General features: G+C 36.3%; 1 protein-coding gene across 8 annotated transcripts in view; it reads left to right on the forward strand.

The window, feature by feature from the left end:
- LOC129566358 (teneurin-a) overlaps window positions 1-27,311 on the forward strand; it is a 382,371-nt gene that overhangs the window by 301,066 nt on the left and 53,994 nt on the right. For 4 of the 8 annotated variants that reach the window (XM_055442213.1, XM_055442217.1, XM_055442216.1 and 1 more), the window contains 8 exons: window positions 1,037-2,140; window positions 4,771-4,965; window positions 5,089-5,148; window positions 5,263-5,412; window positions 8,002-8,187; window positions 9,457-9,603; window positions 12,344-12,551; window positions 21,855-21,881. In XM_055442213.1, the coding sequence (XP_055298188.1) occupies window positions 1,037-2,140; window positions 4,771-4,965; window positions 5,089-5,148; window positions 5,263-5,412; window positions 8,002-8,187; window positions 9,457-9,603; window positions 12,344-12,551; window positions 21,855-21,881 (2,077 nt within the window). The remainder of the gene's footprint in view (window positions 1-1,036; window positions 2,141-4,770; window positions 4,966-5,088; window positions 5,149-5,262; window positions 5,413-8,001; window positions 8,188-9,456; window positions 9,604-12,343; window positions 12,552-21,854; window positions 21,882-27,311) is intronic. The other 4 variants (XM_055442214.1, XM_055442218.1, XM_055442219.1 and 1 more) reach the window with 2 other exon arrangements.

Consider the following 27,311-nt stretch of genomic DNA (forward strand, 5'->3'; position numbering starts at 1 on the left):
GAGAGAGAGAGAGAGAGAGAGAGAGAGAGAGAGAGAGAGAGAGAGAGTTTTACATAATCATTATCACGAATGATGTATGAGCGTGTGTGTGATAGTATGTTTGAATTGCATCTCCTTCACACATGTAAATATTAATAAGAAATGTTGTTACCGGAAGATTTGTGGACGTCATGTCTCCAGTATCAGATTTTTCTCATTGACATAATGTGGATGCATGAGAATTTACTCACAAATCTTAATCTGATGCAAATTCATGTAATGATTTCTCACCCTATTTGGATATTTTCCGCTTGAGAAAATCTCAAGCATTCCCCATTGACATGTTTTCAATGTGCCCATATTGAACAACATGCAGATTCCTTATCTATCTATCTCTCTCTCTCTCGTCTGTTGATTGCCTGTCACATGTGCAGAGAGAATAGGATGTCGATTTTGTGATGCGTAGCAAATGATAATAATGCGTATTGTGTTCACTGTTTAGTTGATATGAACGGTTGGTTGCCGATTACAGTCGGCCTCCGTAAATGATGTGGGAAAAAGCCGAGAAAAATGTCAATGATTTCAGTAAATGAAAAGGAAGACTAGTGCTGCGTTACTAAAATCAAAGATTCGCGTAACTTAAACCCACATAGCACATATATTTGACTTCATAAATATTTGCTAAATTAATTAACTTGAGGCAATGGAAGCACTCAAGCAAAATCCAACGCAAATATGTATTCACCTGTGACACACTTACTATCTTCCGCCCGAGATTCGTGTGTTTGTGTGTGTTCTTCCTCGGAAAATGCAGATTAGTGTGTGAATCAAATGCGAAATACCGTAATTTAATCTAATTTATTTATTCGAGTTCGGAACACCGTTCGTTTTTTTTTTCTCTTTCTTTTCTGGTTCATTCTGTTTGCTGGTTGTTCTTATGTTTGCCATTTGATCCCATTTGACTAATTAATTAATTCACTATTTCATACCGTCAACTAACCGTTGTGTGTTGTGTATTTTTCTCTCTCTTCCTTTCTCATTTACATTATGCAATCAGCAGTTAGTTCGATGAAACCGGCATACGATCCGAATAATTGTATTTTAGTGCAGGATGTGAAATCGGTGACACATGATCACATAAGTCAAAATTCCGATGGACCAACGGCATCACCGACTGAAGAATCGTTGCTCACAAGCACCGCTGAGCATAGCAGTTACACCACCCAACAACAGCACACATCACAACAGCAATCGGCTCAAGGAACGAATGGTGTACAAAGTAGTTTGTCGCAAGTGTATCAGGATCCACAGTATATTGCACAGCAGGCCCATCAAACGCAGCAACAACAGCGGCCAGTCCTTGAGCTCCGTGAATTCAACGAACAGTATCATGCAACCATACCGCCATATCAATTTTGGAATTCGGAATTCAAGAATAAGCATCCAGCATTTATCCGTATCAATTTCACACTTCCGTGGGGTGCAAATTTTGCGGTTTATGGTCGTCGTAATGTAGCACCCAGTGTTACACAATACGATTTCGTTGAATTCATCAAGGGCGGACGCATCGATAATCGGTTGCGACGTCGTCGCCGTCGTAGCTCACCAACGGAACCCATCGATGATGATGATGAACAAACGATTCTTGACATCAACAATTACTATGAACACACCAAGGATATGTTGGCCGACGAAAGTGGAAGAAGACAAATGCATTTCGAACCATTGACCATTGCTGCTCATCATGCACGAAGTGCAAGCACAAATCACAATGGCAATGACATCCAATCGGATATTTCGATTTTGCAGCACAATGGCCAACCATCACATGACACTTTTACTACCAATTTCATTCGGAACAATTTACATTTTTCATCAAACGACGAACATTTAATATCGAAGCGTTCGGCCATCGATGCTGCCCCATCGCTTGACATGAACACGATGATGGTGAATGTGAGCTTATTACAGTATCTCGACACTGGCCGCTGGTTTTTGTCCGTTTACAATGATGAATTGCTGGCACACAGTGTCACACTAATTGTGGGCGAAGCCGAAGGTGTCAGCACAACATGCCCGAATGATTGCTCCGGTCGTGGTTCATGCTATCTCGGCAAATGCGATTGCATTGATGGCTTCCAAGGTGTTGACTGCTCCAAAAGTAAGTAGAGATTTTTTTTTTTGTATGATTCCAAATGATTTTCAGTCGTGAAAATGGTTTTGATCCAATTTATTAATTGTAAAACCCACAAGAAAACTCTGTCGAGCGTAAAATTAGCTAGCGACCCTTTACCACCGTCATACTACAGGCATGCATGCATGTGTGCGCATTTCAATTTCTTCTAGTCCGCCTCCATATTTTACATTTTGCACGTTCCCTGCGATCTAATAACATTAAAGATTAAAATCTTTCGATCGAGTATGTGAAGAATCATTGATTGAATTTCAAGATAAATCCGGCAATGCCAAACCCCATACACACACTAACTCGAACGTTTTCTTTTTTAACCGACAAAACGATAAATATTTAACATCAACCAGCACCATCATCGCCATTGCCGTCGCGTTTTGCTGTTTCGCTCAACTGAACAATGTGTTTTTGGTTCGGGCAAATGTTATTAAATCGAAAATAAATGAGAGTTGGAATTGGGTTTAGATGAACGAAAGAGAAAGATTGCACGGCGCTGTCGAAATGGGAATAGGATTGAAGCATCGTATTATGTACTTATTGATGTCGGATTATATATTTATGAGAAAGATCCATTTATGCAGCACAGAAGAAAATAAGAATCGAATCTCTGCCATATCGTTAGCTAAACCATTTTTCCACATTACTGTGTTGTGGGGTGCACGTGGGTGGTGCGATATCAGTATTGAATGCAAAATTGCAGTTGAAACATGCAAAAAAAAGCAGATTATATTACACTTTACGCGCGCACACGGCGTGGGACGATGATGTGGATCGAATTGAAGAGAGCAATTTTTAATTAGAAACAACACAAGCAACAACAACAAAAATGTCAACTGTATTTAATCTTGACACTGATGTGTGATTCTGTGCTCCGATAAACCGTTGTTTGCTCGCCGACTTTTTCCCCATTTTCAAAGGGAATAAAGAATGCAAATGACATAAATGAAGTTAACACACGTCGTCGCCGTATTTATCAAACGAGGCGAACAGAAGAGGTTTCGTTTGTTTTTTCGGGAGAAAGAGAATGCGATGAAAAGTGAAACGCGCAGTAGATCTAATTAAACTAAGCCAAACATGAAAGGGTTATAATCCCCACTGTGTATGCATGACTTTGCTGTCTGGCATATCTCATTCGGAACGGTATCAAGTGGAAAATGATGTAGTTTCACATTTTTCTTGCGCTTTTTTCCCCTCTCATTCTCTCTTTGTCTCTCCCTGGCTGCACCACATCGTGCGAACGACATTCAATTTAGCACAATAGAAAGTGACATGTTTGCTCAGCAGTGGCCCAACAATCGGCCTTATCATCGGCCCGACAAAAAGTCTTTATAATTGTTTTTTTTTCTCTCGAAAGGAGCAAATTATTTCTGGCGGCCTTCTATCGAATTTTTTTGTTTTTACTCGAGCACTCATCATCGTTTACTTTGGCGACCAGGCAGAATAATTACTTTTCAGAACAATTTCAATCAATAAAATAGCACACATACAAAAATTGCTGCTACAAGGCTTTCTTCTGCGCTCTTGCGCGCATACACACATACACCAACCATTTTTTCCATCCATTTTTATTACATTTATATTTTGAATCGATTTGTCGGACCGAAAAAATAAAACGAGAAAAGAAAATCGCTTTGAAATTCGGTACGTGCTATAAAGGCAGAAAGAAAATTTATATGTATTCTTTGCCATTTAATGCTTTGCTCGGCATCTTCTATATTTTCAAAGTTAAATTGATTGACAAAAAGGCGAATGTATGTGTGTGGGAACATCAAAAAGTGTCCGGTTTTGCTACCCTCTTGTTTCTTATCTTTTGTTTGAACGAAATGCTAGTCCCACATTTTTGTTTTCTTCTGTCGTTCACTCGCTCTCGCTCTCTATCGACAAAGTTAGACGTTGAAATCCATTCTGTTATCACTGGATTGCCTTTTTGGAGTAGCATCTAGTATTTCATAGAAAAATGAGCGAACCAGAATAAGAGAGAGAGAAAGCGTCTCCATCTTGATGCTGTTTGCTTGGCTACAGCGTTGAAATTCAATTACCCCAATTTTCATTTTGTCGTCTATTCGCATCGGTTCGTGTTCGTTGCGCATCGAACGTATTCGATGAGCGAGCCGAGCACAACACACAAAGTCTCTCTCTGTCGAAGTGACTGTTTGAAAGGCAAACAAAAAGTCACAATAAAAATCAATCAAAATACAATTTTTCTATTCATAACTCAATTTTCGTTGATTTCGAAGAGAGTGCACACTGGATGATGGGTCTGTGTATGTGTATGTTTGGAAAATTGGAAAAAGAACATGAATATCGTTGAACTTAGAAGTAGATTAGCTAGATATTGGGAATGGATCGATGAGAGCGGGGAAGGCGTTGCAAAAAAGCGGCTACATATGGATTTGAAATTGTCTGTCGTGTATGTGTGTTTTTTTGGTACAATTTTTGAATTTTTTTCTCTCTTTATCACAATAAAACGCTCTTTTCAGACACACAACACACACACGTTCATTGTGTCGGATATGTCTGCGTCAGAAGAATTTTTTTTTCTGATTGATATTTTTCATATATTTATTTTTCGTTTTTTTTCTCTCTTCTTGTGAATGCAGGCGTTTGTCCGGTTTTGTGTTCTGGTCACGGCCACTATGGAGGTGGAATGTGTCATTGTGAAGAAGGTTACAAAGGTGGCGAATGTGAAATCCCAGCAGGAGAATGTCAAGTGCCTGGTTGCTCTGGACACGGTCGATGCATTGAGGGTGAATGCCATTGTGAGCGCGGTTTCAAAGGACATGACTGTTCCGAACGTAAGTTTGTTTTTCTCTCTCTCCCATTCTATGCTCACATGTGATGTTGAAAATGCTCATCACTTGGTGTAATTTTCCAAATCGAAGTGTGTGTGTGCTATTCAAATTTCCATTATTTTGCAGCCGACTGTATGGATCCAACATGCTCTGGCCACGGCACATGCATCAGTGGACAATGTTACTGTAAGTTTTCCTATTAACTATTTAATATTATTTTGGAAAATTGATTACGTTTTGTCTCCATCAAACACACACCGACCGAATGATTTGATTTTGCTGCATTTTTTCTTCATACAGGCAAAGCTGGTTGGCAAGGAGAAGACTGTAGCACCGTTGATCAACAAGTTTATCAATGTTTGCCCGGTTGTTCGGAACGTGGTACCTACGATTTAGAAACTGGTACTTGTATTTGTGACCGTCACTGGACTGGACCAGATTGTTCTCAAGGTATTTTAACATTTTTTTTTCTTTCCTTTGCCAGAAAACCTCTCTTTTCAATTGAATTTCGAGGGTTTTCTTCTTTTACCCACAAGTAAATAGAAAAGAATGAAGATTTTTTTGTTGTGTGGCTTAACATCGGATTTGAAGGCGCTTTCTAAAAACAGAATTAAAAGATTTGCGTCATAAATATTCAATTTTTCATCTCATTCATTTAAGCAAATCAAAGTTTTTTTTCTCCTTGTTGCCTCTATCTATCTTTTTCTATCTTCGCCGTATGCTCCTTAATCTCATCATCTGGATATATATATTGCGGTTCGACATTTCACATTCAAGTGAATTTTCGGGTGGAAATTTAAATGAATTTTTCACATGGTTGCACATCGGTTTTCCATTTTAAATTACGTTTTATCCGAAATCGCATGGCAACGCAAAAATGGGCGGCAGTGCCAAGATGAGCCTATACCATATAATTTGGATTCGTGGTGTCGGTGAAAAAGTTGAAACCTCTTCCTTCGAAATAACCAACAACAAAAATGGCGCATATCATGAATTTATGAACAAAATATGTTCTCGGTATTAAATGAAAAAAAAAACAAACATTTAACCCAAGCGGTGGTTGGGTCTTTTCGTAAATGTTCATTTTTTCAAGCGGAATCATAATTTTTCGTTAAAATTTTTTACTAATTCATCGTTATGACGCATAGATTCGTATTAATACATCTCTCGAAATTTACTATCAAATCGTAAATATCAAGCGAATAATTTCGATGGCTTTACGTTTCCACAAAGAAGCAACAACAAAAACACACAGAGAGACAGACAGACACACATTGCATTCGTTTTGCTAACGGAAAAGAATACCATATAATTTTTTGTCATTCCCGTTGGTCATAAAACATATTCGTGCTGGCAAATGATAACGAACCAAGCCATAAAATGAATGAAACCGTCAGAGACACAGAAAGAAGCATCAACAGCATCAGCCGTACCCGCACGCACCATTTTGCCTTCATCGTAATAAATGAAAAGTTTTACGATCGACCACAGTAAAACGTGCACGTGGTTAAATAGATTTATCACATATTTTTCGAATTACGTTTTTACATCGGGGTGCTGACGTTGCCATCAAATCGAGAGTGTGGCCCATGCATTTTGCAAGAATATTCAATCTGTAACCATTTTGTATGTTATTACGATTTTCAGTTGTGATTTTAATGGCATTTCAGCTTGAAATCACATCGCTCGCACATCGATGCGCTTGCTGAATGGATGGATGAGTGAGTGAGCGTTTGAATTTTGATCTGCACCTTCCGAAACGTGAGATGTTCACTTTAACTTTTCAAGAGCCATCAAATTCGGAAGAAAATGCATCTGAAAAGCGCAGCAATAACTTTTAAGTGCACTATTCAACATATGGCCCGCTCGTCTGTCCCGTCCATTCATTCTCTGTCTGACCATTTGGTTTGTGCGGTGGTGTTTGCGTGCGCATCGATGCCGATGTAAAGTAGTTGTAATTACTTTTCATATGTGTCTAGATGATTGACCAAATCCAATGCCATCAAAAGCGGATGCGCACAGGATATTATGTGCACAGACGAGAGAGAGAGAGAGAGAGAGAGAGAGAGAATAAAATGTAGTTTTTATAGTTCATTGCAGAACATTTTGCTCCACAATGTTATGAGGGCAGCCAGCACCATATTGCTTAGTAAAAATCGTTTAACGAGAGACACACGCATACACACATGCAAAACTCATAACCATAATCAAATGGAAACACTTGACCCATCTGCAGTTCACATTTTACACATCGTCTTGTTATATGATTTCCGTTTTCGGCCGAAGCCTTTTTACTGACTCAAATTCCACTTTTGCGTTCAACTTAAGCTCAACCACTCGAATTTCGAAAACTTTGCATTTTGAGCAGTGTGTGTGCAACGAGTATGGTATATGTGTGTCTGTGCTTGATGCTGCGTATGTAACAGGCCGATAAGAACATGTTCAACCGTCAATTCACTTAAAATAAGGAATTTAATCAAAAGATTTAGCACTTGCCATTTCATGTATTCGAGTATTATTGTTTCCTTCTTTTTCAATTAAATATTATTACTTGACTCATTCATGGTCGATGGCTGACAATGTTCGGTAATTTGATCGAATTTTATGGCATATCAAAAATAAGCGTTTGTCATCTCAAAAGGCCATCATTTGCGACAATGACAAACGATATCGTTGGTAAATTTATTATCAACATAAAATTGTCCGATGCTGCTCTCCAATCCGCAACAATGTCTCAGTCGCAGCGGCGAAATAGAGCGTTTTATCTCTGGTTTGCGCGTGTTTTTAATATCTGATGTGATGACCATGAGTATTTATACGCATGATTTAATAAAAAATACGAAGGAACGAAAAGCTAGTTAAATTCGATCCTATTCCCAATCATGAAACGACACAATTTATGTCATCCTCTAAATTTAATTACTTACGAACATCGTGATGATCCAGATGAAAGTGCGAAATAAAATCTGACGCATTTTATTTATTTTCATATTATATGTTTGGTATTTCAATTTTATTTTTTTTTTTTTCGTTTAACAGCCGTTTGCAGCCTGGACTGTGGACCGAATGGTATTTGTGAATCGGGAAAATGTCGCTGTAATCCGGGCTACGTTGGAAATCTATGCGATCAACTGCCTTGTGATGCGCGCTGTGCTGAACATGGCCAATGCAAAAATGGCACTTGTGTCTGCTCACAGGGATGGAATGGTCGTCATTGCACTCTGCGTAAGTATAGAATTTTTGAATTTTAACAGGAAAAAAAAACACGACATCTTTCGAATTGCACAGAAAGGGAAGAGGAATACCAGAGCGTCGCGTCAGCATTTATTAAAGCGGGCCGTTTCTTGGACATTTTTGAGCTGGTTTTTTTTTTTGCTTTCCATGAAAATAAAATTGCGGCAAAGAAGAAGACAATACGCGAGACATATTTAAATTCGCTTTCATGTAAAGTGACTCCGATAAACGGGCCAATGGCGACGGCAGCGGCAAAAAAACGTTGGAATTTTCACAGCTGGAACATCGTCCACAGCAACAGCAACAGCAGCAGAAAAAAAACAACAAACCAGACCAATAAAACAAACAGAGAGAAACATTCTGTTGACAGTTGACACTTGAAATAACTTTTTTGCGATTTCGTTGGAATGTTCATAAAAATTCAATAGAGATAAGGTCCTGGGAGAGCACAACTCTTCGCCAATTCGATTTGTGCCGTCGTTTGAGTACGAATCGGAGAGAGGTCGGAGACACGTAACACACAAATAAATGCGCAAGAAGACCTCCGAAGACGAACGAGAAAAGGAGAGAGAGAAGAAAAAGTTTGGTTTTCCGCTCGCACAAAACTGTTCTCCGAGGACCAAAACGAACAGACACATAAAAGACAGGTTCCGAGAAAAGGTTTTCCAAAGATTGTAAATTCAAAACAAAAACAGCAGCACTGAATTTCTGTCGCCAAATGAAAGGAAGAGGCGCACAATGATGACGATGACATTTTTTTCCTCTTTGCCTGAACTTGTTTTTTCTGCTGGAAATTTGTCTGTTCTTTGGAAAAATGAAAGTTCCATTGATGAGAAGTAGAAAAAAGTTTGGAAAAAAATAATGAAAATTTCCACTTTTCCATAACAACTTTTTATTCACACATCGACATGGATTGGAAAATTATCGAGAGTGTCTGGAAAATCTATTATCATCATATTAATTCAGCATGATTATCGACACGATTCTCTCTCGCGCGTTGGCTTTTCGAAAGGCTTTGAATTTATGTTCGAATGTGATTTTCAAAGCATGGCCATGAATTACACACAAATGGTAACATTTTCTGTTTTAAGCGGTACGATCATCGTCGACAAACTCACACTATTTTTTCCCTTTCTGTAGCGTTTGGAATTTACTCGTTTTTTTTCGACCAGTGCACTTATTCGTGTCTGGTGTTTCACTATTTTGCTTATTGCATTTCCTTTTTTTCTTTCTCTTTTTTTTGGCATCAATTCCCTGAAGCTGGTTGCGAAAATGGATGTTCGCGTCATGGCCAATGTACACTTGAGGATGGTGAATACAAATGCGTGTGCATCGAAGGCTGGTCGGGTTCCGATTGCTCCATTCAATTGGAAATGAATTGCAACGATAATATTGACAATGATCACGGTAAGTTTATCGCTCTGGTTTCAGCCTTCCATATCTCTATTTTTCCAACCATTTTCGAATGCGGGACGAAGCACCAGCAACAAACGGAAAAAAAATGTTTCGCATTCGAGTAATAGGGTATGCTTCGAATTGGGCTTAAAGGTAATGTATTTTCTGTTGGTTCAGTGCAAACGCGAGCGCTTGTCATTTGTAGGCTCAGCACATAAAACTTTCACACACACACACACACACACACGCACACACGGATAGACCAGCAACAGCGAAAACAAAAAATTGGGCAAGCTGAATTGACTCGTGTCCATTGAACGGAATGAATTTCGAACAGTATTGAAATGCAAAACAGTTGAACCACTTCAGAAAATGTCCGTAGTAATATTTCTGCCGTGCCATAGAATTTCTGGTCGATTTACAAGAGAAGGTGCACTTCGATTTGGGTGTGTATGTGTGTGAGAGAGCGCGATTGCAACAAATTATTTATGCAGAACACGTTATTTTTCCTTGGCATTGTTCCTCGTGCACTATGTGTGCGTTTGCTTGGAATCGCGGAAAATCATAATGGACTTTTCGGTTAATTTTAATGCAGTAAAATCGTTCGAAACAGCGACAAAATTTTGTTTCGGGCAAATGTTTCCTCGACGACCCCGAGCGCCGAAATTGAAAATTTTGTTTGCGTATTGCAAAAATACCAACAAAAAAGTACAACAATCGATGGGAAAAAGCAAACGGAGAGAGCGAAGGACAGAGATGAAAAAAGATGCTTCCGTTTTTCATTCACATTGTTTGCGTCAATGCGGAACGTGCGTGTCACAGATATTTAAGTCAAACTCTGCAGTTTTGCGATGCAATGCCCGAAATTGCACAACATTTTTTTTGAAAATGACATTTGCTCTATTGGGATTTCTTTCGTATTTATTTTTCCGCTGGACGAGCTCAATGCTCACGCTCTCTGTCTCCCTACCTCTCTCACTCTTCCACAGTCGTGTGACTGTTTATTTATGTTTCTATAGTTATTTACCTATTTTATCCCAGCCAATCGTCCCCGTTCACTGTGACAATCCATAACAAACTGATGCATTTTTCTCTCCCTTTCCCATCGAACCATGACGGAAAAGTAGAATAAATTGAATTTGTGATCAGATGACCTGGATATTTTGCTGGTTGCGTTTTTTCTACTCTTTCTCTTTCTCTCTCTCTCTCTCTCTCTGTCTCTCTGTATTTGTGCGCACAACATCATCAATTCAATATCGAGATATTGGACATTGCATTTACCTGGTTTACATAATAAATAGCGTGAACGTTATTCACATACCTCGAATCGAAGCTGCAATAACCGATTGCAACGATGATAATCAAAATGAATCACCGCAAATTTCATATATACAAAACGCGACGCACAGACACACAAACACCGAAAAAATATGCTACAAAGCGCATTGAAGCTTTAGCTTACCGATTAACCCAATTAGGAGATCGTTGCGACACAGCATTCGACACTCGTTGAAATGAAATCCAATCATCTAAATGGATTTGAGATGGGACACAAAAACAGTTCAAAATCCAAGGATTGAAAAATCTATGGGATGAGAGGGGCTCATTAAATGCGCATAGAAAAGTGCACTTCAAATAATGAATTCTCGATTTCCATTGATGTCTCCATTCATTTTTATAAAATGTTTCCGTCATTTGCCATTGTGTTATCAAATATGGATGAGTATTTGCCTCTCTGATTGTACGTCATTATGCATGGAAAATCCTTGGGCAATCGAAACGATTGTATGTCATTATGGCCACGGATATTACATCCGGGATATACATTAATCATTATTCGTCTATTCATATTAAATTAATAGGCGTATTGAGTAATATTCAACGTATATCTAATCACTTCAAACCGGCGAAAATTCGACCCCACTTTTTAAATATCCTGAAGAAATTTTGCGAAAAGTCTTCGCTATTATTAGAGCCTCAAGTTCAAGAGAGTCGACGAGACGAGACCGAAAAGGGTTCAAAATTACTTTTTAATATATCGATTGATTTGCGGTTTTTCAACGAATGTCTGCGGTTCTTTAATGTTTCGTCAATTTCACAATTTTGGTGAATTAATTTCCAGGTTGTTGCTTCCAATTTTATTTCGAAGGAAATGCATAAATTCTGAAAACTTTTGATACAAACCGGTTATTTTGTCATTAGTTACGATTTAAAATGGGTTGGCTGGGAGTGTCTATGTCTGGATCTATCCACTTGATTAAATATTTATAGCAGTGGAATCGCATACCTTCGATCATATTTAAAGTCTCATTTGTCATCTATTTGAAAGGATTGGCTAATCAAAATGACATTTGTATCAAATTGCAGCCGAAACTATTTATTCTTTGAACAAAGGTGCATTAACTAAAAGTTTTTGTGTTTACCTTGTGTGTGTATGCTTTTATACTCCCTTACACAATTCAGCAGGCGTGAAGAAAATGGAAATTTCATTTTTCGAGCGGAAGTTTACTTTACATTCGGAAATTCAATATTCAATGGAAAAAAGTTAGTTAATTGATAAAAGCGGTGATTTCATAGAAAAATGATTAGAGTCCTTAAAATGAATAATGGGCTTAACCAAATAATTGGGTACCCATTGACATAAGAGCAGGCGCTGCTCAAAATTTTCGAATTTTCGTGTCAGATTTAATTGATGTATAATTTTTATTCCATTTCAATTTTTCTTTCTCTCTCTCTCCCCATTTACTCGTAGATGGAATGACTGATTGTTCGGACAGTGAGTGTTGTTCGCATCCAATTTGTGCCGAGCATATAATGTGTTTGGCATCGAATGATCCAGTCGAGGTATTATTGCGTAAGCAACCACCTTCGGTCACCGCCTCATTCTATCAACGCGTTAAATTCTTGATTGAAGAGAACTCGGTTCAGTCCTACGCACACATGGACGAATACAGTGAAAGGTGAGTCATTTCTGATTTCCATGTTCCATCGAAAAAAACGAACAAAAGTTGTTGCTTTTGATTTTTTTTTACATTCGAATTTTGATTTGTATTGATTTTTACGTTCGTTTTTCGATTCCAATATAATATTCAAAACTGAAACTGAAAGAAACACACAAATCTAACAATTATGGATAGGAAAACCAATTTTGTTGTTGCCTTTGAGTTTGCGAGTTGAATAACGTTCATTTTTTTTGGTTTAGAATTTAACAACAACAAGACAATTAAATAACAACATTTTTAGAACATTAAATAACAACATTAGTCAAGTATTTTTGTTCGAATAAAAAACATTATAACAATTCATCTATAACTATAACGAACTGTAGTTTAATGAGGATAACATATATAATGAATGAAATACAACAACAAACGATTTGAGAACAAAAAAAAACGAACTTAAATTAGGCAAACTTTCCGATTTTCTGCTGACACTATTTTTAAGTCTTTTCAAACTACATTTTTCGATGAAAATGTATTCTCTTTTAATGAACGAACTTTTAACTCTATCATTTAGCGAATTTTGAATTATGTTTTCGTTTTGGTTCCGAATTAAATTCAAACGTTGCCTCATTTTCTGATTTTCTTTTCCGATTTGTATTTTTTTTTCTCTTCATTTGTTTGGCAGTTCTATTGTTCAATTTGATTAGAAACGGGTGTAATCATTTCCCGTTTGATAAATTGTGTTTTCATTTCCGTTAGCAATTCGGGTTTTTGTTGGAAATGTGTGTTTTTGCTGTTGTTTTATTGGTTTTCATTTGAATTGCACATTTCCGTGCCGAATTTATGTTTGTGTATCGACATTCGTTTATTTTCAATGGTGTTTTGTTTTCCTGATTATTTTTTTCCCGTTGTTTTTCTGTGTTTCGAAGGCTAGGCCAATTTTTCGTTTAACGCAAACGCATTGAAATGACATTTATTGAATGCAATATTCCAATGTGTTTGCGAGTCAATTTTTTATTTCGTTTCAAATGCAAATAAAAATAAATTGAGAAAAAAATTGAGGGAAATCGACCAAAAATTGTTCGTTGTTAGACATAAAATCGGCAAGAGAAAAAAAAACAGGCCAATTCGCAAAAGTTTTAATTAAAAATGTGAATGGGTTCAAATCGATCGTTTTCCATCTCACTGTTGCCATAATGGCTAAGGCGATGGCAATTAAACCACAGAGAAAACAACACGATTGTAAAATAATTATTGTAAGCAAGTCTATCATCACACGCTGGAAGCGAACATTAGTGCATACCATCAATGTGTAATTAAAAGCACTCTTCACTGTGTTTTTTTTTCTTCATCGAAAAGCATTTCACCTTTTCCAATCGGGCGTGCTTTATTCAACGTAACTCTTCCATAACCAGTTTCTATTTTTGTCGTTCGTTTCCGATGTAAAAGGGGAAAAATTCGTACGAGAGTTAGATAATTTTAGGTATTATGTGCTTGGACAATTAAATCGTTATTTCGTTTTCCCCGCGATGAGCCGCTTCGATGGGCTATTTTGGTGAAAAACGATGATAAAAGCGCGACCCGATTCACGAAACGAGGAAAATGCTCAAAAATATCGACGTTTATTCTCATCGAACAAACACAAACCATTAAAAAAAAATACGACGAGAAAATTTTGTTCCAAAAATAAAAACGATACATAAAATAAACTATTTTCCAACTGAAGAAAAAAAACAAAACAAAAAAAATTCAAAACAAAACCCTTGTCCATACGATCGCTTTAATTCATTTATTGGCCCATTTCAAATGCATGGCATTTCCGTGAGTGCCGAAAAATTTAACCGTAATTGAATCGATTCAAATCGAACTAAATGAACTCCAATGAAAGTTAGTCGGCATCTTTAACGAGCTGACATGAAATGAGCCGATGAATATTTTAGGGCGATTCGTTTTTGTGTGTGTATTGTCTAATATATTTCCCCATTTGTGCTCGTCTTACCCGATATCCCGATCCCAACATTCCTGTGCCCTTTGTTCTCTCAACTAATTTGTAATACAAAACAAAACTTACCGAAAACTTTTAAATCCGACTTCATCAAACCAAAAAAATATTATGATTTTCATTTTAAATAACCAAGAACTTTTAATCGATAAACAAAAAGAAACCGAATTGCAATCAATTAGAAAAATATTCAGGATGATAATAGTAAAGATAAAGAAGAAGCAACCGAAAAACACACCAAAAGAACGTTGGATTTTGATTTTTTTGATTTCTCGAAATAAATACGAGTTCGGCGATTGCGAGCGATTTGCCATGGGAGTGAACGTTATTCGCATGATCAGCTACTTTGATAGTTTCACTTCGGCAACATTGTTCAATGGCTCAACTTCCATTTATTGTTAAACTTTGCGAAATATTCCACAATCTCTCTTGTGCCATTTATTCATTTCGGCGAAATATTTTCCTTGAATGGCATTCAAATTTTGTTGCAACTCAAAATGGAAATGCCCAATTCATTACAACAAACTCTCAGTAGTTGAATTCGTATGCAGAATTTTTCTTCGAATTTCATTTATCTTGTTGGCAATGGAATGAAATATATAGTGTTCAAGGAAAACCCAGCAAAATATCTTTGCATATCTCAAATGTCTAGTTCGTAAGGGTTTCACGTAAGCGCAAAATTTCTATTATTGTTCCAAGAAAAAATATTGTTTACAAAGATATTGCCAAAATATTTCCATTTCCTACCAAAAACTATTCGGCGAATTGGTGATCTGTGCATTTTCGTTCATCTTTTCATCTCTTACTAATACACGCTCCTTTCTGAAATGAAGCGATTCTCATCCTGCAAAACTTTCGATTTAGCACAACGAAAAAAAAGCTGATGAATAATGAAAAGACGAACTGAAATTGAAACGAGTTTTCGTCGACGAAACTGAATCGAAATTATATTCAAACGCGCGATGTTACGAATAGATAACTTTCGCTGTACGCGCAACACAGTCTTCGTTTCCAGACCGCATAAGAAAGGCTAAAGAAGGATGTGGAAGTGTGAGACGCAAGCGGCGAATAAAATTATGCTGTCTAATATTATTATTTATGGCGTAGCGGCATTTTCGTTTGCTAATAAAGCAATAATAATGCAATCAACTCACATGATATACGACTCAGTGTACCTTCTGCCCTGTGCATGCCATTGCCGAGCTAGCGCTCTTTATCGATCCCACGCTGTACGGAGACATTCTGTTTATTGAACTCTCTCTCTCGAAGCAGTTTTCTTGTTCGGTAACAAGCGACTTCCTTGTTCGGTTCATTTTGTCGTTCACATACCCACTCATACATACATTTCCTTTCGCTCGTCTATTGTGAGCGCAATGAATGGGCAACATTTTTCTCGGCTACAAATTTCCAGCTTTTCATCTTCAATTCGTTTACAAGCAACAATAACAAAGCTTCACGAATCAAATGCAAATGCATTTTCATGACATGAGCGCGGTGTAAATAATAAATGCACTCGTGTGTTCGTGAGTTAATCAAAATGCAGAAAAAAACCCAGAGAAATGAAGAAGAAGAAGAAGAAGAAAAAGAGTAAAACTGAATCGCATATAACATTATTACATTTTCTGGGCTCAATACGGATGCCGGAGAATGAGTTTAAATCGTTTTTTTCTCTTTCGTTTGGTGTTTTTTTCTTTCTTCTCACTGCTCCTCGAACCGGAAATAATATGCAGAATCTATCACGTGTTGAAGGGCTGCAATCGCATAAATCATCATTCAGCGAGAATCCAAGCGTGTAGCACAAAAATCACCACTGTAAAATATTTATACATCATACGTAGTTCTCTTCGTGTGTTTTTTTTCTTTGTGTCATTCAAAATAAGTGACAAATAATGAATAACATTCATGTGATGTGTAGGGAAAAAAAATATATATTTGTTCACACTGATGAAAATCGAATAATGTTGCGCTCTCAAATTGCATCCATTCATTGGGAATTGATTTAAAGTTGTCGACGATGTTAAGTGAAAAAAGTTGTGCAGAAAAATGCGATGAATCATTTAATATCCGCACTGTGCAAAGAGTGTCGTGTATATATGAGAGAAATCAAACTGAAAAAATCCTTTCAATGGCTTGTGCTTCGTTCGTCTGGTGTTTTTGGTGTTGCTGTAGCTGCTGCTGCTGCTGCTACTGCTGCGAAAACTAAATAAATAATGAACTTATCGATTCAACAAAGTGAATGAAACTATTTCTTTAGCTTTTAGCGCAAAAATCTCATAGTTAGGATAGATGGTTTTCTTTTTTCCGTCAGTAGTAGGGGCTCAAATCATTTCCCTTTACATTTCAGTTTTGTTTTTTCTCTCTTTTGCTCCCATCACTTCGTTTCGGTTTTCTTTTCCTTTTCTCTCTCGCTCTCCATTTTCACATTTACGTTTTCTTTCTCATTTGTTCTTTATTTTTGATGTTTGCTGTTGCTGCCACTGCTATTGCTGCTGAGAACAAAATCAATCAAAAACTTTGCGTTTTTCTGTTTTTTCCCCTCTCGCTCTCACACTCACACAAACAATCTGTCTATTCTTGTGTGCTTTCATGATAATACTATCATCTCTTAGCATCAACATCATCATTATTATCATTACTTCTCTCTTTTGTGAGTTTTTTCCTTGTTTTTTTTCCTCTTCTTTATTTTCGTTTCGTTTCGGCTCTTTCTTTTACGTATTGTTATTAAATCAACGAGTAAGTGCAACGTCATATCTCTGGCCGAATGCGAGAAGCAAGACCCAAAAAAACCATGAGTGAAAAACACAAACAGCAAGAAAAGCGCGCATGAAGAAGAAGGAGAAGTGGAGAAGGTATGGCGAAATGACGACGTGCATTTAAATCGATCGGGCTGTGATATCTCTTCCGTTCTGTTCCGTTCGTTGTTGTTTTTGTTTGCTTTCTTTATTTTCCCCACACACAAATAGCGATACATACTCTTCTTTTTTTTACGAACTCCCATTTCAAACGAACATTTTTTTCCGTAATACAAAAATTAAATAAATAACAGCGATAAAAGTTGATAGACATTCAAAAATGAAGAAGAATAAGAATGAAAAGCGTAATTTTTTGCTGCAAAAACAGAGAGAAGAAAAAGCTATAGGGAAATGTGTAAAAGCATCTAGAAGTTCAATTATATGATAACAGGGAAAAGGAAAGGAAAAAACAAATGAGAAACCAACATAAGAGAAGATTTGATGCAAAACGGTTTTAAAAGAAGATTGTTATGCGGTAGAAACGAGCACACAACTAAAAACAACTAATTTAATAAGAGAAAAAGAAGCTCTAAACTATATACCACTAGCAAAGCGAATGGATGCGATGTGATGAAATGGAATTATATCGTTTTATGTTTTCGTTTTGTGTGAGAAGATAACAAAAAAAAGAGTGAAAAGAAGAATTTGCAAACCGTTTTTTTTTCGTTTTTGTATCGTGTGCGTCGTCCTGATTGTGTGCTGTGTGCGTGTGACTTTGTTCGTCTAAACATTTTCTTCTTCTGTTCCGTTTTTTTTCTCGTTTCGTTTGTTCACACACAATCGCTATAGCTCTCTATATATAGTTTTAATAAACAATAAACGAATGAGTGGCACACAACCGTTTTAGTGAAAATGGAAATATTTTCCCCTTTTTTTGGCTTTTGTGAACGCGTGCCCACGGTTGGCTTTGGATTTGCGAAAAACGGTGGTCGTTGTTTTCGGTGAAAATGGGATTTTGTACCTAAAACGTATATTCGTCGATTTTTGTGCTGTATGCAAATTTAAAAATGACGAACTTTGCATACATCAACATGAAAAACACTATTAACCCCGAAAAATGTGCGGCTGCACCAGCTATTGCCATTCGACGGCTGACGAATAGCTGAAACGAAATTCCACAATCTTGACAAATACAGCAATTTTGAAGCGAATGCCACAAGAGAAAAAAAAACATCGTAATGATATTAAAAATGTCAGCAATAACAATGAGTCGATTGAGTCTCAAGCGACGAAGAATATTCGAGTAAAGCAAATGCGATGGAACAAAAGCGCAAAGGATGACGAAAATATTTCCATTTTCCGGTTGAGCCATTTGATGCTTATCCAAAAACTATTTTTGGCAACGACAAAAAAAGCATACATAACTGAAAACTATTTTATTGTATCAAAACAGAACCCCATTGACATAGATCCACACAAACCGATATCACAATTTTATACGCTTAATGCACCACATACACAAATACACACAAACACATACACAATCATCACATAAACAATCACCAAATCGCCCAGGCAAATGTGCTGCTAGGGCGGCTGACTCAATCGAAAGACAGAACCCAAAAAAAAACCGAGACATATACACATAGATTTATCATACAGCCCATTTGCCTCATATATTTGCTATGCACACCAAAATCATATTCCGAACGGTCCAACGTCATTTTCTGGAGCGACTGACACATTTTCGTCGTCGTCGTCGGCGGCGAGCGCATTGTACAAGCCATCATATGATAAATTATATGAAATATGAGCATTGTGATACGATTGACTCGACCAGAGGACATCCCCTATGCGATTTATCTCGATTCAATCTCTCGCAACGGAAAGGATTTGCGAAAATCCTCGCATTCAAATCGAAATATTCGGATCCCAAAACTAAACCAAACCCAAAACCCAAGCCAAACGAATGATGGGATGCTCAATTTGGTTGTTGAAAAAATGACAGAGAAAAAAGCGGCACAAAATCTCGTTTGCTCGTTGCTTGCATGTTTTTAAGAAGATAATTGGCACATAAAGGAATATCCTCGACACATAAATTCCAGCAAAATCATTGACCCATTTAAAATATAAAATCGCCAAATTCATCATCAGCCAACGAACAATTTGCGTCGCGCATTTTTCAGTCGAATAATTTATTCATTCAAATTTTTATCCAGCTTTGCTGCGGAGCAACGACGGAGGAAGAAAGAGAGAGAGAGAGAGTAAGGTTTAGGAAAGAGAGAAAGAAAACGAAAGATATAACCAATTACTATGATTACATTGTCAAAGAGTGCATGAACTATAATTGATATCGGCAATTAACCCAGTTTGTGTTTTTCGGTGGCGAAGATGGGCCAACAAATCTCGTCGCCTTCTGCGAGACTGCTGCTGCAACGGCGAGAAAACGAGTAATTAATCGTAAGGAACTGGGAAATAAGTCGAAAACGCTTTAGAACAATGGATGCACGTAAATAGCTCATATTCTTCACGCAGTCAATTAAAATGCTGCTCGTCGTCGTCGTCGTTATCGTTGCATTTCAATGAATAATTGCATTGAAAATATACATCACCGCCCTCGGTGAGACAGAGTGTGTGTGTGTGTGTGTTAACTAAGAATTTTGTTGCGAATGCGAACAATGTCGCCGACAGTCACATAAATTCTAATGCAAATGGATCTAATTTATTTGAATATATTTCGAATAATGGCCATAACACAATTATTGTGTTGTCGTTTTGTTTTGTCACCAGAAACGCTGTGACATCGCGCGGTTAATGTTATTGTTGAAAATTTGCTCATTCCAAACGGCAGATTAAACTAAAACGGATTTCGGTGTTGATTATCAAAACGAAAGAAAACAATCTAAAAGTTTTTCACATTTCAGAATGGAGCACAAGTTGTGCACGTTCTCTCTATGCAATGCACACACTCGCAACGAGCTTAATTCAAATGGATTGTTCTCCATTGTGTTGCCGGCGTCGGTAGATTGCATTTGGAAGTGAATGTTCTCATTTACATCTCACATGCTGATTTTCATTTGCATAGTCATTGTCATTGCTCTGTATGTGTGTGTGTGTGTGTGGCTGTGGATGGCCCATTTATGCGGCTCATAGTCGCAACACACAAATCTAAGCCATCATCTGAATTCAGTGACAAAAGCTAATGGAAAATGTTTCCAACTGCAACTCTTGGCATGCCCGAAAAACGTCTCAAATAACAAACATTTCAGGTAGATACACACCATTCTCTACCTCACGTGAGCTTTAAATGGCCGTATGCAAACAAATTTCCGAGAAAATTCGTAATCTTCTGTCTTCCCCCTTCGGTCTATGCATACACACACATTGAACTTTTCCGTTGCACGCTCTCTCTCTCTCTCTCTCTCTCTCTTCGACTCTCTACGATTCATTATTCATCCGATTTGGCGGCAATGGCGAACACACGCTCATACACTACGAACGCCATAACACACTTAACCCGACGAGAGCCAGAAAACCTCGCCTTGCATTCAATGAAATTGCGTCTTCACAACTATTTATCCATAATTATAAAACTATTATTTTATGCAAAATAGATGGTGTCACGTTATGTGTTATGTGCTGTTCCGTTCTCATGAACATGAGGTTGATAATCATGATGCGGTGATGATGCAGCAGCAACAGCAATAACAACAACAGCTACTACTTTTTTGACATGAAAAAGGCAAAATGACTGAAATCGTTGTTGCCGTCAATTTAGTTGATGGCCATAATGGTTGTTTCTCTCGGTTCAACTGTCTCACGCCATTTTAATTTCTTTTCTTCTCCTCCTCTCTCTTCATCACATTGCACTCGGTTGAGTCGAGCCAGTTAGAAACTGTGAGATAGAAAGGGATAAAGTTTCTTCTATAATCCACTCTGGCGGCATTAAAACGGAATTTTCCATCGATTTGCCGCTTTGCATAGAAAATTCTAGCACAAAATTTCAGCTCTTCTTCGAAAATTAAATCCTCAACACATCACATAACATATACTCACCATACTACACAGACACTAGATCACCATACACATTTTATACACATAATAATATCGCTTCATAGGGAGATCATTCTGGTTTCATTTTAGTTTCATCTTCTTTTCGATTTACACATAGACAAGTCTATATTTAGAATCGATTCAATTCGACAAACGCTTTTAGTTCGTTTATTCCTGGTTTTTATTATTAATCTATCGTTTTTATTTTTCTAATCTTGAAAACAAAAAGAACAAAACATAATCAACAAACGAAAAAAAAACAATCAAACTAATAATCATTTAGATGTGTAAAAAAAAATTGCCACAATGTATTTGGATGGTTTTATTTAGTAATTATTTTTATTGTCCTTGTCTCTTTGTGTCCCTGTTGCTGTGCCGTGTGTGCGCGCCTTCGGTGCCTTTATTGTGTGTCCTTAAACCAAAAAATTCAATATCAATTTTGAAACAAACAAAAATCATGTACACGCACACTTCATTAATTGCCAAAACCAAAAAAAAAAACTAAAAAAAAATCCTAACTAAAATCAAAAATAGCGAGTTCTGGAATTCTTTTACACCTGGGTAAGTCAAGAGCCCAACGCAACCAAACAAAAAAAAAAAAAAAAAATCTATTTTTTTATTTTCATTCTCATTCTGTTGTTAGTATTGTCCATGAACATTGTTTTCTTTTCTGTTTTCATTTCTACTTGCAACCATTCGATAGTCAAAATTCTCTTCTTCTTTCCGGATACAATAAGGAACTTTCGATATGGTTTGATTATCGATGGAAATGACATGTAATTTAAGGAAAAGTGAGATTTTTTGTAATGAAAAAGAAAGTTAAGCGATCATTTTTCGAAGCGAATAATAAAGTTTTTTTTTCAACTTTGAATGACTTTGAAAACTAAAAAAAAATAAAAACCATAAACTTTAGAAAAAGCCGTAAGACACCGTTTGAGTCAAACGAATTAAATCATCATCGATTTCCTTCTTGTATCCCATTTAATATTCTTAATTTTTCCAATTGTGTACAGAGCAAATTGGCTACATCAAAAGAATCCTAATTTTGATTGTTCATGAGAATTTTGGGTTTCGAGCTTAGATTTGATTCGAAATCATCTTGCATTTTATAAGTTTTGTGTCGTGTGTATCTCCCCGAATCCCCCATATCATTGTTTGTTCTGTTCGACTGCTCCTCATATATGTATACGTTTCAATATATCATCATTTGTATATGAACAGACCCACCAAAAAAAAAATTATGTATGTGTACATTGTATTCAATGTTTTTGTATGTTTATATTCATATCTCTATATAAAAAAATGAAAAAAAAAATCAATCTTTATTGTATATGTGTCTCGTGTCATTTTTTTTTATTTCGTTGTGTTTCTTAGTTGATTTTTTTTTCTCTCATCCACAACAACATTTTGTAATATACATTTTTGTATTCCGAAATCACATCAAACTCAAGGGAAGCATTTTTTTTCTGTAAAAACCAATCATAGAAACAGAAAGTGAAGGTGATGTGTGTGACATCGTCACTACTTCGCTTTCTCTATTGCATATACCTATTTATACATAGAATTCGAATTTTCGTAAATGAAAAACGAAACAGGAACCTTAGTTGGGATGATAAAAAAATAACGAATTTTGTGTTGTGTATCGTATTTTTTTTTTTAAAAAACCCCAAAATTGTCTTTGTTCTTTCATTTTTCATATAAATATTTACATATTTCTAAATGTTTGTGCTATTTTCATTTCTCATTCGATACTTTTCTATTCATTTTTCATTCACTGGTTTTTATTTCGGTTCGAATTGTCGAACTCTAGTTTTTGGGCTCACCGCGTGCAATATTGCAATATCGATGAAATTTTCGTGTTTATGATCACCGAAACTATTTTCAATTCATTTTTGTTTTTCTTTTATGTTTCATTCATTCAGTATAACAAAAACCAAATTTATATGTCATTGTGTTTGTCTAACCAATTCCAATATCTATTTGCATATTTCTGTATTTATCTACTAAAACCAAACAAAAAAAAACATTAATACAAATCAAATTAAAATTGATTAAATAAACCGAAAATATTTGAATAAAATTAAGCGAAAAATTGAATAAATTCATGCAAGTACGTCTATCAGTTGATGCATTGATTGAATGTCCAGCGAAAAAAAAAAACACAAATTTGTATGTAATAAAAAAAAAAACAGTCAAAACCCAAAATTTACAAATCAAGCCAATAAAAATATTTTCAATAAAATAGAAGATAAAATTTATGGACATGTAAACAAGACATGAACAAAATGAATTAAAACAAAAACAGCAAATATAGAGCAAATTCCTTGGTATTCGATCGGTGAGGTGAAACATAAACAATTGGATTATGCGTGATTTTTGAACGAGAGAGAGATAGATCGATATTTTTAACAAATGATCCAGCTCAAAATCCGAAGCGAACAGTTGTTTCAATATATATTTTTTTCATGCGGCCAACAAATGAAAAATAAAACAATATGCACTACTGAAAATTTATGAATACTTACCATATTAATGAGATTTTAACAGGATTAAATCAAATAATCTGATTAATTTGCATTCCATTTTGTGTATTCCCGTTTTATTTACCATTTTGGCTTCGGGTCGTTTCGTTTAAACATTTTTGTCGTGACCATTGAGCGAATGGAAGCCATATTTTAATGCCATATGTTGTTGTTTTTAGCTACACGCTTGCCCCGTACGATTTGCACACACGCACATCGAAGCGCGACCGTGCATATTTTTATTGATAATTGATTGCATCGCAATTCGCAACCTAAATATTAATTAGATTTTAATTTCAATTATCAAAATAAATGTGTGCCCTTGCCAAACCATTGCATAAAAATACACACGCAATTGATTTGGGGTGTCCATTTCGTCGACGGAGGTGCGGAAGTTTGGCTGAGTTTATTGAAAAGCTTTCAATTTTGTGTGCACATACAAATCAAACATTCATAGTGTCAAAACCGAAATCCAACGGGGGAAAAAATGCATCATTAACATTGGAAATGCGTATTTTTGCGGTTCCATTCCACATTAAACACATGTATACCAAGTTGAATGTTTCGATGAAATTTCACCTCATTTCCAATGCGAAAAACGGCAGCAGCCATCGCAATTTAAACGAAAATGTTATTACCTGTGTTTTTGAAGACATTAATCCACGGCTTTGTATATTTATTGTTCACCATTTGTCCGTTTTGTTTCGTGGCTGCAATTCATTTCATAAATTACAAGCAAATACTGTCGTGAACCGCTGTGTGTGTATGAGAGTGTCTGTTTGTCTGTTTTGTTTAGTGTGCACGGTCAACCATATGTGATTGTTCTCTGTGTCTGTGTGAGTGTTTGTGTGTGTGTCGCACGCTGTGTGTATTGTTTATCCTATTTTAAACATGCCTGCCGCTCTCAAATTACACGCCATTTATTTCATTTCATCCACTTACTTTTTATTTTCTCACTGAAATAATGCAAAATACGGCCGCCCCACGCATTACTTTCCCGCTAAATGACAACATTTTTTGAAGATTAGGCAAAATGAAACACAAGTTATTTTAATCAAGCATATTTTTATTATTAACCATTGCCTAGCGCGGGGTTCTACGACCTGTGGCGTAACACAAACAAACACACATACACAATAAACTCTGCACCAATTTAGCACACACGCACATAGCACATGAATGACTGCTTGTGAAATGGATTTTGTTTTAATTGCTGAACATTATCTCACGTAACATCTGTCGTGTATCCGACGCGCGATTGATTTTCTGTTGACACTTTTCACCTCACGTTAAATTAGCACCTCAAGTCTAGATGTTTCTTGGGAAAAATTGATACAAACTCAAGATAAATGCATCTTACACAACTGTCAAATTATCAATCTTACTATTCGATTGAGTGACAATCGCACTATTCGATTAAGCCGTGATGATCGCCCGTTGAGGTGACATCAATCCATACAATATAATCCCATGGATTTCATCGTCGATCATCAACAACTCAAAATAGAGCCATTTCTATGAACGCAAGCCATCAACAATATAAAAAAAGCTGTTCCATTTGACAAAGACCTCGGAAATGCTTCTTTTTTATTCTTCCAAAAGAAAAGTTTCCAATAAGAAGAACTCTGACGTCAAAGCCTGAATATCAACGTTTGCCAAGCGTCGCTTGGTAAATATTCATCACGAAATCGCCAAAATCATTCCAATAAGAAATTTCCACCCATCCCCATTGATTGGGCATAGCCTATAAAAACTTCGTAGTTGTGACGATAAAACCAAAACCGCAAACGGACTAGCAAGTAGCATCTCGATGATAATATTTAACGTTCTTTTGGTTCGACATTCATTATTATGCGTGTCACCAAGAGCCTATTAATAATACGATTTTTTCTGCCCGTTTTGTTTGGCCTCCTTCAATCATTTTAAGCGATGTTTGAAACAGCTTTTAAACACCACTTCATATTCGTTGGATTAGTTTCGACCCATTATTATTATCGATGATGTATCGACATGATCCATTTTACGATTCAATGCGCTTCGCATCGTAAGATGACATTAAGAGCGTTCATAAGAAGCGCTTTTGATACATATGACAATTACATGCAACCAACCAAATCACACTTGATGTGTAGACAAGTTTGTCTGGCAAACATAAATATTCGACCGTTGATTTAAAGACACTTTATTTTCTTAAACAAAGTCACTGCGTTTTTTCTTAGTAGAAAACTTGAAAAGTTTTCATTTTGTAAGCATGAGCTAGTTGGTACACAGCCCATTTCCATTCGGGATCGTTACATGCATGCTTGAAGGTTATTTGAATAATTCGGTTGAACGCATTTTCAACAAATTGATAAGCAAATATCGTTCTTTCTCTCTTCAAACAAAGACAAACGCAAAGAAAACACCAAATTTGCTCACCGATCGACAAGTAGGATTTGCATAAACAAAATATCCGACGAAAAAAAAACAAGAATTTTTTTCTCTTTTTATTTTCACTTTCCTCTATCCTAAAACGATTCCATTGTGAATCGATTTTCAGTTGATCGTCATTTATTTTCGATTCATGGAATAGAAGAAGCTTTCTTTTATTTTTCCGCTAGTTTATTTTTATTCTCAAGCAGGTAAAACCAGACACAAAACAAAAAGAAATCTAAACTGTATTGAACCCAAACAAAAATCCCCCAATCCTCCTCTTGTCTGCGTCTAATTATCCCGTTATTTATCTTGAACATCTATAAAAAAAATCCCAAATAAATAAAACCAAAAGAAACAAAAAACAAACTAAACTTGTTCACAAATAATAGCAAACTGAATAAATAAACGAAACTGTGTTTTGTTAAGCTGAAAACGCAAGAAAAAGAAACAAATCGAACGAAGAAAAACATCGTAACGAAAACTTAGCACCCAAATGGAAGCGCTCAGTTTTGTTTTCACCTCAAGTGGTTAGGATAGACAGAATAAGTGCATTTTATTTATCGGTCGTTAACTAGCACCGACGTCGATGAACATAGAGAATGAATTTTTATATTGTGTGATTTATTTTTCTTTTTACGTTTCGTTTTTTTTCTTCAATTTCTTCATGTTTACAAATTCGATAAATTGTTCTTACACTTTGGTTCGATGGAAAAATTTTGTGATTATTTTTCGATTTTCTATTGGGATTGCTTGTTTCATTTTGTTGATCTGCTTCTATCTATGGGTTTTTTTCTCTCTTCTTTCTTCACTTTGTCTGTCGTTTTTCATTTTCGCTTCTTTCACATTCTCTCATTCGTTTGTTCTCATTGGCATTTTCCAATAATCATTTTCTAGTCATGAATATTTACTTTCCAATTTCTTTGTCACATTTTTTTTTCTTTGATTGTAACATAGATTCGAAATTCTCGTGTTTTTTTTTTCAACTATTTCATTGTTTTTCTTTCGCTCTGTTTTCTCTATCCGAAAATATATATTGTTTGCCATTGTTATTATT

The sequence above is a fragment of the Sitodiplosis mosellana genome, unplaced genomic scaffold (genome assembly GCF_009176505.1).
Source record: "Sitodiplosis mosellana isolate CC-2019 unplaced genomic scaffold, AAFC_SMos_1.0 Smas_scaffold_3, whole genome shotgun sequence".
NCBI classification, from domain to species: Eukaryota; Metazoa; Arthropoda; class Insecta; order Diptera; family Cecidomyiidae; genus Sitodiplosis; species Sitodiplosis mosellana.